The 14,063-nt window shown below is 35.0% G+C and overlaps 1 protein-coding gene across 1 annotated transcript in view; it reads left to right on the top strand.

The window, feature by feature from the left end:
- LOC144445134 (extracellular sulfatase Sulf-1-like) overlaps positions 1 to 14,063 on the top strand; it is a 53,655-nt gene that overhangs the window by 33,722 nt on the left and 5,870 nt on the right. Inside the window, exons 2-15 of the mRNA XM_078134692.1 lie at positions 2,926 to 3,198; positions 4,327 to 4,566; positions 5,195 to 5,345; positions 5,694 to 5,864; positions 6,570 to 6,720; positions 7,325 to 7,500; positions 8,076 to 8,201; positions 8,672 to 8,731; positions 9,470 to 9,496; positions 10,691 to 10,706; positions 11,151 to 11,234; positions 11,812 to 11,995; positions 12,631 to 12,809; positions 13,269 to 13,561. Coding sequence (XP_077990818.1) covers positions 2,964 to 3,198; positions 4,327 to 4,566; positions 5,195 to 5,345; positions 5,694 to 5,864; positions 6,570 to 6,720; positions 7,325 to 7,500; positions 8,076 to 8,201; positions 8,672 to 8,731; positions 9,470 to 9,496; positions 10,691 to 10,706; positions 11,151 to 11,234; positions 11,812 to 11,995; positions 12,631 to 12,809; positions 13,269 to 13,561 — 2,093 coding nt within the window. The 5' untranslated portion in view covers positions 2,926 to 2,963. The remainder of the gene's footprint in view (positions 1 to 2,925; positions 3,199 to 4,326; positions 4,567 to 5,194; positions 5,346 to 5,693; positions 5,865 to 6,569; positions 6,721 to 7,324; positions 7,501 to 8,075; positions 8,202 to 8,671; positions 8,732 to 9,469; positions 9,497 to 10,690; positions 10,707 to 11,150; positions 11,235 to 11,811; positions 11,996 to 12,630; positions 12,810 to 13,268; positions 13,562 to 14,063) is intronic.

Raw genomic sequence — 14,063 nt, 5'->3', positions numbered from 1 at the left:
CAAAATGTATGTAAAAATAAGGGATGAAGAATGATGCACAAAGTGTTGTATAATATAAAAATGAATATCATCAAGTCATCGCCACAAAGGGAGCATTGTATTAACACAGTCCCGCTCTCATACATACATGTAGAGGGACTGTGAGTAAAACCAGGTATCTCCTTGAAGTGTCATAACCTGATTACATTGACTTTGTGGTCCAGTGTGTGCTACTGTTGTCTGTGCTCCAGTTCTTGACTGTGTTCCAGTGTGTGTTACTTTTGTATCTGGTCCAGTGTGTGCTATATTTGTCTATCCGCACTATACACACTGGACCACATACAAAAGTAGCACACACTGGACCACAGACTGTGCTCCAGTGTATGCTAATGTGGTCTGTGGTCCAGTGTTAGACTGTCAACAGTCGCTTGTGCCATTTTTCCCTATGTTTTATCTAAACTTTAAGTCGTTGTGGCGCTCCGATCCGGCACAATACTACTATAATCGCATACTGATATCGAGGGCCGAAGGCCCGAGCCCTGCTACTGTTGTCTGTTTTGTAGCTCTCTATCAGTCCATAGTTGACTGTCAGCCCATACAGTACTTCTATACCCTCAAGTAGAAATGTTGATAACATCTGGAGAGGTATGGAGTAGATTATTTCTGTGGAATGTTACAAACACCATATTTTGACAAGATGTGTGTGATATACCTTATCAGAAGTGCCAATTATACCTGTGACGATCAACCTTAGCATGTGTTGACAAATAGTTGTGGGGGGAAATACTGATTATTTTTAAGTGTGGTTCTTATCATATGATATATATTATATGACAAGAACTGTCAGTCATATGATCAGTAACCGTAAACCAATTGATGTACGACTTTAATCTTTAAGTTAAAGAGTGAAAATTATTGGTCAGTTTCATCTATCATCATATAGTCTAGTGCTATCCTGCATCGAATCTCAAGATCTCTCGTTAGAGATGATTGGAGAAGACGTTACATCCAGGCTATTATATGTAATTCACTATTCTAGATGCTATTGGTGGCACCAAATCTCAAATAATTTGAGAGTGGTACTAAATTAGAGGTACCATTGCGCAAATACTAGTCCAGCTTGCAGACCGAATATTAAAGTCAGGACTTGATTCTGACACTGTAACCCTTTCCTTCATATCTTAGACACCATTTGCAAGCAGGACCACACAAATACTTCATCCACTGTTACTTAGATTTATATTCTTATTGATGGATTAGACAAAACGTGGTTTGTGAGAAGGATTAGTGTATTGTGGTTTATTCATCCCTGTATTTGGTATATGTGATTGGTTATCGATGTATTAACTTGTCAAGTCTAAGTCATTCTGCTGCAGTGTACGATATAGGGCATATATTAACCTTGTCTAAATCTACAATCACCTTTGTATATATACTGTTTGTCATGTTGATGATAAATTCATTGATTGATCATTCTATTAGAAGTTCATAATGACAATGTGAAACAATACTACCTTTGTTATAACAGAACAATACAGTAATTGTATACCTGTCTTCAAATCTGAATCCTCCCAATCGAATTATTTGAGCAAAGTGTTGTTGTACTTCATAAAGTACATGTCAGAATCAATCATCATTGGTTTATGTACACCTCCTTGTCGGTTACTAGACTGTGAATAGGTGTATATTATCATTAATACTACAGCAGATTCCACACACCTTTGAGAGGTTGACATGTGCAATCCAAAAGACCCTTCACATGCCATCGCTCCGTTCTCATCACCTGGTTACTATCATAGCATTTCTGGTTTGTTTAGAAAAACATCCAGGCGTGTAGTAATGAGAATAAGTTACAGCTGTACTCAAAAGTAACAAATTACAGTATTGTATGCCCTTGATCATTCAAGTTCAGATTAGAGGCCCACTTAGGATTAACGTAGGTGTGAATAACATTATAAAATGGTTGTTTGGCCATAGACTACACTGGGTCTACAGTTTGGCAAAGCTATAGAACAAGTTGGTTCCGAACAAAAGAATGATCCTATGTAATCCTTATGTCTCCACTGATAGGATACATGTACATGTAACACTAATGTGATGATGTGGGACTGAAACATGGCCCTTTAAATTACTTGCATCATTGACAGTGAAGGGGAAATCCTAGTCTAGCTGCTAGACCTCAGGCATTCTTCTTATAGATATGATGGGGAACACCCGAGCTATCGCCCTCATTAGCGACCTTCAGTTGCCTGTCACAGTGAGCAGAATAGCCTGAGGGGTCTTGCAGCAAGACTAGTGAAATACTTGCATGCAGGTACATTGTATTAGTGTGGATTTTTCAGTTGCTATAATGTACCAAGTTCTAATGGTATATAGAAGTGCGCGTGCCAAATTCAAGCCCAGCAGTGGTTAACACTAGTCCATATTTTTTAGAAATTTTTTAAACACATACCAAATGGTTGCTTGGGCACCCATGATTTTGAAACGATGTTTTATTCCCAACTTGTAGTTTTGGACAATGGTAGCATTTGTCTATCAGTTTACATTACTGTCCAATAGCTACGCGGCAATATCATATATACATGTACAGGCTTTTGTTTACTAGTCTATTAGATGTGGCACCTGCCATTGAGTAGGGAACTTGAAGGGAATGCCAAATCTGGTGAATGCAAACAAAAGCTTATGGGAAGTGATACTATCGTACTTCTATCGTTGCAATGGAATGGCTAGCAGGATGTGTACTTTTGTAGAAGTCCAGGAAATTTGATTTTGAGGAAGTCATTGAAATTTTCCAACATTGTCACATGATATGTGAAGTGGTATATAGTTCTCAGATAGTTCTCAGTAAAGTCATAGTCTGGGTGTATATTCCCTGTTGTTTTAACTGTAATGGTGATATCTTACAACAGTCCACTGATCTTTGTGTTTCACCCCTTCTCGTTTCAGATTGTAACCATAAAACAGCACATGTCTAGGTGATCAGGATGAACCAGCAGTGGCCATCACTACTGCGTTACCTGACAACAACACTCTTCCTCATCTTTCTCTTGAACACATCACTGGATGCTGCAACTGACAAGAATCGCTATGGCAACCGAAAGTCTCACAGAACTGTACTTAACCCAAGGGGTAAAGGCAAGACACAAACAAAGGAGAGAAGCCGAAGCAGTAAACCTAATATTGTCGTTATACTTACAGATGATCAGGATGTTATGTTAGGTGAGTAAATGGAAAATATTCAGAAAAGTATCACTTATGCACCACCATACTCTACCATATGACAAAAAATATTATGTGGGGATTGGCTTATTGTTCACTATAACCTTCCTTTTTTCACTTGTGTTTGTGTTTTGAATTGCATGTTCATAATTTAGTCTTGTGTGCCACCCCTCCTCAGAAATATACATTGTATGAAACAAACGACAATACAAGTAAAACATAAACTTAAGGTGATAGAAAATTGAACAAGAATCCAACCAGCACATAAGATTTTTTGTCAGATTGCAAATGTCAACTGTTGCATTTTGATCATGCAGTTCTTTGAAATATGGAACAAAGGTTTTGAAATGACAATTCCGAGAAATTTTTGTTTTAGACACGATATTTAGAAAAAGTCTGCGAAATAAGTTTATATCGCCAATACAACACAGAATATCTTATTTATGAATGTTTTAAATTGGAATTTTCCTGTAAAACAAATACTTGTCGTTTGTTTTTGTTTTTGAAAATGGAGAAGTATAAGAAAATAAACACTGTGGAGTTCTGTATGGGTTAAACTTCCCTGCTACAAATCAAATACTTAAACAGAATATGTAGGACAAATCATAAATGTGTGCACTACAGCCAATCAGAAAACATTAGACATGGATTTCTGGTACTGTGAGAAAGGGGAAAAGTGATTGGCTCACTTATTATTTGACTTCAGGAAAAAATTTAACCAGGCCTTCTCCAAGAACCATATTATGGTCACTGGTCATTTCACTTTGTGTAAGAACCTTCGAGTCCTACTCGCAGAATTATTTTGCATCATATTTTATTTATTTTATTTATCGGATGACCAACAGGAGATAGTCCCATTTATAGGCTCTTTTGGTTCAGTGTTTATAGTGAAGGAGGAAACCGGAGTACCCGGGGAAAACCTACATTGTACGGTAGAATCAAACTGAACCACACTCTTCTTACTTACAGAGGGGTAAATTTAATCAAACCCAGCCAAAACTTGGCAGGTTCAAACCCAGACTGCAGAGGTAACAGGCATACAAGCAAACCACTCAGCCACCGCCAACCCATATTATATCATCATATTGACAACAATTATAAACGATTCTTTATGTTTCTTTGTCGTAGGTTCCATGGACGTAATGAACAAAACACGTCGTATTTTAGGAGAAGGCGGTGCTACTTTCACAAATGCATTTGTAACGACACCTATGTGTTGTCCATCAAGGAGTACCATACTAACAGGACTTCATACTCACAATCATGAAGTGTATACAAATAATGAACATTGTGGATCTCTCAGCTGGAGGAGAGGACCAGAAACTAAAACTTTTGCTACTTATTTACAAAGAGAAGATTATAGAACTGGTGAGGGTGAAAAAAAAACAGGAATATCATTATTGCTTATACTATTTAGTTATTCAGTAGACTGTAAGATATAGTCAAGTTATTCAGCCAAATCAGGATTCTTAACTATGAGTGCTGGCTGATAACATGGCACGAATGTCTGTACCTTGCAGACTAGTTATCCTGAAAATGAGAAAATTCAAGAGATAAACCCTGTAACCCAGAAGAAAAACTTAAAAAACATTTGCTAGGGATGTCAACAGTAGGAAACTTTATGACAACTGAGAGGGCGCCCTTCTAATTTTTGGCACATCAGGTGAAACACCGTGATTTTAAAAACAGAGATATTACCCATGCAAAGGGCAACAATTTATAGTTTATTGCATTTAACACTCTTTATTATGATAGTTGCTGGATTTTATTTCATAATGGGCATATCATTCATTTGAAAGCATATGAATGAGAAAATTGATATACTATCAATGTATGTATGTATGTATGTATGTATGTTTGTATATAATATATGTATGTATGTATGTATGTATGTATGTATGTATGTATGTACATGTATGTATGCAAATGGTGATTTTGTGTGGAGGAACTCATTCTAGGAATGGAAGTAAATACAGTCTTGTCATGTTTGTTGCAGGTTATTTTGGAAAATATTTAAATACATATAATGGTACTTACATCCCACCTGGCTGGATGGAGTGGGTTGGATTGATACGAAACTCTAGGTTTTATAATTACACCATAAATAGAAATGGTAACAAAATAAGGCATTCCAGCGATTATCATGAGTAAGTACACAATAATACTATCACATATAACAGTCAGTATTTGCATACAAGAATTTGCCGAGCCATATGATACCAAAAACATTATCTTACATACCTGTATGTATCGTCGCAAACCATGGCCTGTTTTACGGCAATGTTCTTAACAAGCCTCCCACTTGGAGGGAATTATTTCAAAATGATAGAAATGATAACTCTGGTTTGCAAGAATGATCTGTATGCTAATATGTAAATTGGCTTCTGAATGTGAATGGTGCCCCCAGTGGCCAAACTATACAATATTTCCTCCTTTTGTTTTTTTGAATTCTGCTGCATAGTTATGCATATTTTCCTTATATTGTCTCTTTACAGTGATTATCTAACAGACCTTATAGCCAATGACAGCGTCACATTTTTTAAACTTTCAAAACAAGTGTATCCCACCAGACCAGTAGCTATAGTATTATCAATGCCTGCACCACATGGCCCAGAAGATGCTGCCCCCCAATATCAACACATGTTTAATGGTGTTATGACTCACAGGTTAGTTGTCAATCAAAAGATAAATGTACTTTACAATTCCCTTGTTATACTGATGATTCCTGATACAGGATGGAAACAAAAGTTATTAAAGACCCATGTTTCAATTCAAAATTAAATTTCTGGCCTTTTAATTGGGTAAATAATGATTTCTTGGAAGTAAAAGTTTTACCAAACCATCAACAAGTACTATTCTTGTATTCCACTTTCTATAAAGTGTTTAGCTAGGCACAGAGTTTTATGAAAGGAACATTTGGACAAGTTTGCACCAGTCAAAATCTATATTCCTCTCTGTGTGTGTGTGTGTGTGTGTGTGTGTGTGTGTGTCTGTGTGTGTGTGTGTATGTGTGTGTGTGTGTGTGTGTGTGTGTGTGTGTGTGTGTTTATAAAGTTGTCACATTGCTCAGCTGTTTAGTGTTTAATTAGGGACTGAGTTATGAATCTCCATTGTTTAAAGGAACATTTGGACAAAGTTTGCACCAGTCAAAATCTGTATTCCTCGGTGTGTGTATGTAGGTTTTTTTTAGGTTGTCACATTACTCAGCTGTTTAGTGTTTAGCTCGGCACAGAGTTTTGTGAATCTTGATTGTTTAAAGGAACATTTTGACAAAGTTTGCACCAGTCAAAATCTGTATTCCTCAGTGTGTGTATGTAGGTTTTTTTTTAGGTTGTCACATTACTCAGGTGTGTTTATATATCATACTTCAGAACTGAGACATGGAATGTAGCCCCTAATCATGATAAACACTGGATATTTCAATATACTGGTAAAATGACTCCCAAAATGATGGCCTTTACTGATGTCTTACAACAAAAGAGATTGCAAACATTACTTTCTGTTGATGATGCAGTTGAAAAAGTAAGTGAACAGCTGTCATTCATTATAGTATAAGCTTTCTTTTCAGACTTTGACTTCGAAAGTCTTCAAATTTTGGTTATCTTCATCGCTCTTTGATTAAAACATTTCAAGTGATATTTCATCATGACTTGGGTTTGACTGTGAGGCATATGACCTTGACCTATATAGCAAAATTGCAACCATAATATTTGTAGTAGAAAGCATATTTTGCCCGTTATCTCCAAAAGTTTGATACATATGGTCACCGTTCAAGTGTCTACCCTTACGTTATCAATGATGAGTTTTCTAATGAGACTGTGACTTTTGACCTTGACAAACATTTTCAAGGTCAATTGCCCCCCAAAAAAATTCTTTCTGTGTTAACTCAAGAAATTGAATACACAAAGACTCATTTTAAATGTCTATACCCCAAAGGTCAGTTTTATTATTATACCTTAATCTTTGACTTTGACCTCCATATTCAAGGTCAATTAGCAAATTGATCAGTAAATTATGAAGTTATGCAATATAATCGAGAAACACCATTCAAATTTGCATAATAGCTGCGATAAAACACCATTTGGGTCTGTGTCTTCAATGAAGGCTTGTTTTTTCTTTGTTTCAGATTTATAACATGTTGAAAGATATGGATGAATTAGACAATACTTTCATCCTGTTTACATCAGACCATGGCTATCATGCAGGACAGTTTGGTCTGGTTAAAGGCAAGTCCATGCCCTATGAGTTTGATGTCAGAGTTCCTTTCTATATCCGTGGACCTAATATTCCTGGAGGAATTGAGTAAGAATAGGGTTATTTCAGATTATGTTTGCCTCAAAAATTATTTATAATGCTTGCTTCAGGCATAGACCTATAGTGGGACAATCTTAATATTTCCATTGTCTATAAACGTATTACATGTATTGTGTTTAGTACCAGGAAATTAGCTTTTAGCTTTTGATAGGATTTTGGTCCCGCTTGATATTTATCAATAATAGACTTTTGACTCTAATCCAAGTGTAATCTGATTAAAAATCTGATGTAGAGAACTTGTCATGATTTCGTTATTTACCTCCTACTTTTATTGTCGTTTGTTCTGTGAGTGCCTTGTACCTATATCTGACACAATATTATACTCCTAGCAGTTCTCGTACCGAATCTTGTACTTACAAGTAGCCAGCAAGAATCCATCTTACAACAAAACACTCACCATTCGAAATTGAAAGAATGAGAACCACCAAAGAATAACTGAATTTCTCTGTCATGATTTGCGACATTATAATGTCTAATTCTGATAGCAAGTACTGGTAGTATATTTTACCTATGACATTGACAAAGATATTGGTGCATTGAAGTCCTTGTATGTTTATTCTCAGAATTCCAAGCATAGTACTAAATGTTGATATAGCACCAACTATACTGGATATGGCAGGTATATCTAATCGTGATGATATGGATGGAAAATCAGCTCTAAAACTTGTATACAATGGTAATGGAACAAGGTGAGAACATACAGATATTTCATCTCTCTGTTTGTTTGTTTGTCTGTCTCTGTCTCTCAGTCTCTCTGTGTGTCTCTGTCTCTCTCTCTCTCTTTCTCTCCCCCCCCCCCCTCTCTCTCTCTCTCTCTCTCTCTCTCTCTCTCTCTCTCTCTCTCTCTCTCTCTCTCTCTCTCTCTCTCTCTCTCTCTCTCTCTCTCTCTCTCTCTCTCTCTCTCTCTCTCTCTCTCTCTCTCTCTCTCTCTCTCTCTCTCTCTCACTCACACACACACACATACATACATACACACTCAAAGATTTTTATGTGCAAGATTTCCATGAAAATGTATGTTGATATATAATTGGATATGTCTACTAAGTACTATTGGATGGGGTCATCAGTAAACAGAAAAGGGTGTTATGGTCAAATTTTGATGTGTATCATTTTTTCAAATTAATAAAATGTTTAAATTTGTCATTCATATTATTTTTAGGGGTAGACCTAATGGTAGGAAGAGAAGACTGTGGAGAGATACTTTCCTTATAGAAAGAGGGTAAGTCAAAGTGTCTAATCATTTTATGATGTCATCATTTGTCAAGATTTTCAGTCTTTTTTAAATATTAATAATCAAAATGAACTGTATGTTGCCTATGGGGATTATATCATTATTCATAAGTGTATATCATCTGTTGACATAAAACTTCACTAATTGATAATTTGTAGACTTAAAATCACATACATGTATGGCATTCTATTATTTTTGTTTTGTAAGTGACGCATTAATGGCTTTAAAATATATATACCAAGTCTACCAATATTAAATGTAATAAACACCTATGCTGTAAGACATGTTATAGTCTAGAGGCTATCTGTGGCTGCAAATCTCAAGATCTCTTCACCCCATCTAGCTCAACTAGAAATCATGAACCAAAAGTAGTTCCTACAAATGAGTAAACCCCAACTGTTAGACTGATGTAAACAATGTATAAGTATGTCGTGAGCTAACAAATGTACCATATTTGGACATTGTGTAACTACACCCCGATTGCCATATTTGGGCAGAATTCCATCATTGATTAACAAAGACATGATGTTAATTACTATGAGAGTGGCTTCATTTAAATTTGACGTTTCATCTCAGCACCTCATTGATCTAGATGTGAAAAGAGATTTGAAGTGATGGATAGCCTCTAGACTAGACATGTTTGCACTTGTTTATACCGTATGTAAATTCACAAGCATCTTAATGTACAAAATTGCGGATACTCATATACTATTTTTTTCTTAACAGGCTGTTCCGTATTCCAACTAGGTATAAGCCTGCAGCTTTATTCTTACTTCTAAATATAAATGTACTTATTTTTCCCCGTCTGAAATTTTTCATTTTTTAATACATCTGTCGATTTTTCGCTTGCAATAACTTGATACTTTCCCATTAACAACTGCATTAAATCCTTGTTAATTTGTGTGTCTGGTAACTCTGGTTGTTGTGAGAGTTTTAACCATACGCTAGACTCCTTAACAGCCAACTGTCTCCACTGAATTTTTTGGTATTTTACAGTGACATAGTATGTGCATTGGAGTTGAAAATCTTTACTGTTATTCTTGTTCAAACTGAATTAGGGGACACAATACCAATATATGAAATAAAGGTCAAAATGAAACCATTTTAGATAATCCAATATGGCTGCCAAATATTATGTTTATGGCCTAAAAAATGTAATTGTTTGGTTCCGGTCACCCGACCGTACCTAGTTTTCCACTGACGACTATCAACTTTTTTTATGTATTCGAGAAAAAAATAATAAAATCACAAAGATTGTGAAACACTCTAAAACTGTTCTTCCTATCTGTAATGGCCAGCTGTACATCTGATAGGAAGAAATAAACAACACAGAAACCATTTGGAAAACAACAGAAAACCTAAACTAAACACTCACACAGAAAAAATTGTAATAAAAATTCAATAAAAAATCTACCTACCCCACCTATTATAAAATTGAGCGTAGCCGAAACCACACAATTCTTTTTTTCATTAGGCCTTAAATTATCTTGCAATTCTAGGAAACGAGATTGTCAATTTCCTTGAAAACAAGGCAATGAATCATCAAAGTTCTTTAATTATTTCAAAGGGGCTAGGAACACAAATTTAGGAGAACTTTGATTTTGAGGGAAATTAGTCCCAGCGGCACATGCTACTTTCAATAATATAAATACTAACAATTCAACAAAGGCAGCAAGCTGTGAGATTCAACCATACACTAGCATTTATTTTAAATTAAAATCCTACATTCTTTTTTATAAAGTATTAACAATGTCATTGTGTGCCATTTTCAATCCCTCTGTGCCAAATATTATTTCAAATTTTCTTTAAAATTTCTAAGTCTGTTGCAACCCACATATCTTTTCATAGCTATTATCCCATTTAGCATATGTTAATTAATGGTTTTATTATGGTTTTAGTCATGTGATGCATCCTTAGCCAATGAAATAACATAAAATTTGTAATTAGAGATTATGTTAATTATGTAGAATTAGAGATTAAGAACGCTTGATCCTGGCATGGATCACTAGTCATAATATGAAGCAGCAACAGCCAATCAAATCTTAGAAAGTGAACCACCATGCGTTTCACAACAAAGTATACACATATACTGTACACATATACTACCGGTATATACTAATATACATTTACATATACATACATACATATGGCATTAACCATTGCTAGGGTAGATAAGGTATTTGTAAAGGTGATCATATCCATTTTAAATTGGTGTGAAATTAAAAACAATGCCTTGAAATTAATCACATACCTTTGTGTACATAAATATGTGCATAAAAGCACATTTTTAAGCTGATGGCAATATATACAGATCACAAGAACCATAACTTTGATGATGTACAAAACTAATTGTCATATTAATGAAGTGTAATTTCTTTAATACCACGATAGGAAAATGGATGATGAGCGATCTAATTACCTTCCTAAAGATGAAAGAATGAGAGAAGAATGTTCTAAACTGGAATACCAGTCACCATGCCAACCTAACCAGGTAATGATAACATTATCTGTTCACTCTTTGAACATTGTGAGAGTTCACTTGAAATCCAGACCAGTCTTGCTAGGGTTTTGAACAGTTTTATGCAGTAAATATTTCCAGCATGAAATAGAAAGTGCATAATTACACTACAGTACTATTTTGTGAGGTATTTGCGGAGGTCTGCAAAAATATTCATTCAAAAATCTAGTATGCTAAACCATCTGTTGTGGTTTTCTCTACCCCCTATTGCTTCGGACAAGATTATCTTGTATATAGAGAAAATGCCTCAAACCACATTTGTATCGAGACATTTTTTTTCATGAGAGCTTTGTAATAGACACCAAGCAAATTCACTATATAAAAATAAAAGGAAAAGAAAGAGTAAGGTGGATCAAAACTATAAGCCACAATTTGAAATTTGAATAATAGATTTGCGCGCGCACACACACACACACACACACACACACACACACACACACACACACACACACACACACACACACACACACACACACACACACACACGTGTACACATGGAACACAAAGTAGCACGACTTATAAAAAGACTACCTTATATGTGATTTGACAGGCCAAGGAATGTGTACAGGAAGGTGGCACTCTCAGGTTTAGAAAATGTAGAGTTCCTAAAGTTAGAAAAGAAAGAAAGAGAAAACCAAAGAAGAAGAAAAGACGATGTCAGTGTAATCGGAGTCAACTCAGTAAAAAAGAAAAGAAGTCACAAAGAAAATTCTTGAAAGACCATGTCAGTCAAGGTATGTTTTTTTTTCTGCCTGCCTGTCTGTCTGTCTGTCTGTCTCTGTCTCTCTGTCTGTCTGTGTTTCTGTCCATCTGTCCATGTATGTATGTGTGTGTATATTACATGTTTGTGTATGCATGTATGTATGTGCATGTATACTTCACTGTATGTAATGTAATATGTTCATGTAGTGTGGGAATATTTCGGAGTGAGTGAGTGAGTGAGTGAGTGAGTGAGTGTGTGTGTGTGTGTGTGTGTGTGTGTGTGTGTGTGTGTGTGTGTGTGTTTGTAAATTGTATACATGTATGTTTCTGTATTTACTTGTAATGTATATGGTATTAATGTATGTATGTTTGTTTGTTTGTACTTCTTAATTTTTACATGTATGATATTGGTAGATATATATACCTCTACAAGTATTTATTGAAACTTTTCAAAATTGAAACTTTTTTTTTAAACAAATTAAGAGAAGGATTATGGTATTAGTTAAATTGCTAATATCAATGTCATAAGTCATATGTTAACTAACGAGAACAAATAAACAAATACCAACGATCATGAACCTGTGAACATGTCAAGACAATTTATATTCTGAAGTTCAAACTTTTCCCCTTTTTAACTACATGAATACAACTGTTTATCTGTCTACAGATGACTATAAACCTCGATTCATGAGAGATGAGAGAGATGCAGATGAGACTGGTGTGGAGACTATGTTCCAAGGAGCTAACCCAGACATAACATTAGCAGATGGATCAATAGGCAATGCAGTTGTTATAGATCCTAAGTGCCAAATTAATAAAAATGGCAGAGTTGTTTGTGAAGATGAGGTATGTCATTTCAGTGTATAAATTTATTGATTAGTTTTAAGTACATGTAATTTGTATTTATTTAATTATTTATTCATTTATTTACTTATTCATTCATTCATTCATTCATTCATTTGTTCATTGATTCGTTCATTCATTTGTTCATTTGTTCATTCATTTATTCATTCATTCATTCATTCATTCATTCATTCATTCATTCATTCATTCATTCATTCATTCATTCATGTATTTTATCAGAGAGTGAGATATCAAACATCACTGCCATTCACGTTACAATAAATCCCCCCAAAAAATGAAATTCTGTGATTTAGGTATGAAATGCTAATGCTAGTCATTGGAGGTAATTTGATTGGGTAAATTTTGAATTTTTAGTTATTTTTTTGTCTAGAGAATAGATCTAATGTAGGAACATTTTAAGTCCGTTGGGTAAATTTGATTAAATGTTGTTTTTTTATCTAGATCTTTGCATCACAACAAGCATGGATGGAGCACAGGCAGTTCCTGTCTAAACAAATTGAGTCTTTAAAAGACCGCATCAATAACCTTAAAGATATCAGAGAGTTTGTAGTTGACAAAAAACCAAGGAGGGGAAAGGTTTGCATCTGTGAAGATGAAGAAACGGAAGAGGAAGAAGATGAAGATGAAGATGAAGAGATAATTGAAGAAGAGGAGGAGGAGGAGGATGAGGAGGAAATAGAGGAGGAAGAGGAGGAGATTTATGTAGAAGATGAAGAGGACGATTCAAGCAAAAAGTAAGAAAACATTTGATGCATTTTTTCACATATCGTTGACATTATGTATTATGTATCATATACAGTACTGTTACTAAACCTGGTTAAGAATTCACCAGCATACAGCAGAAATCAATTTTGCATGCATTTTAATGATCAAATTATCTGGCTATGTTCTCATTATGAGGCAAATATCTAGCCCAAAATATAACTAAAAAGTCAAATATGCCTAGCAACAAGACCATGCCCATAGCAACATCCAACTACAGTTGTGCTACAGCGCCTTTTTGTCGATATTTTTATCAAGCATATTTGATAGGACTGAGAGCCATATTCTGTCTGGAAGCATTAATACAAACTAATATACAGTTTATACTTATTAAATCATCAATTATTAGTGTAGGAACCGGTAATAAAGTGTGATTGAACACATTATTAAAACACCTCAATTCTTAGTATGGCATCGTATGTTTAACTGTTTATAGGACAGATCAGGTGTATTTATTAGAACTAACTAATAGCA

The sequence above is a fragment of the Glandiceps talaboti genome, chromosome 13, assembly GCF_964340395.1.
Source record: "Glandiceps talaboti chromosome 13, keGlaTala1.1, whole genome shotgun sequence".
NCBI lineage: Eukaryota > Metazoa > Hemichordata > Enteropneusta > Spengelidae > Glandiceps > Glandiceps talaboti.
This window is presented reverse-complemented; position numbering and strand designations above follow the sequence as displayed.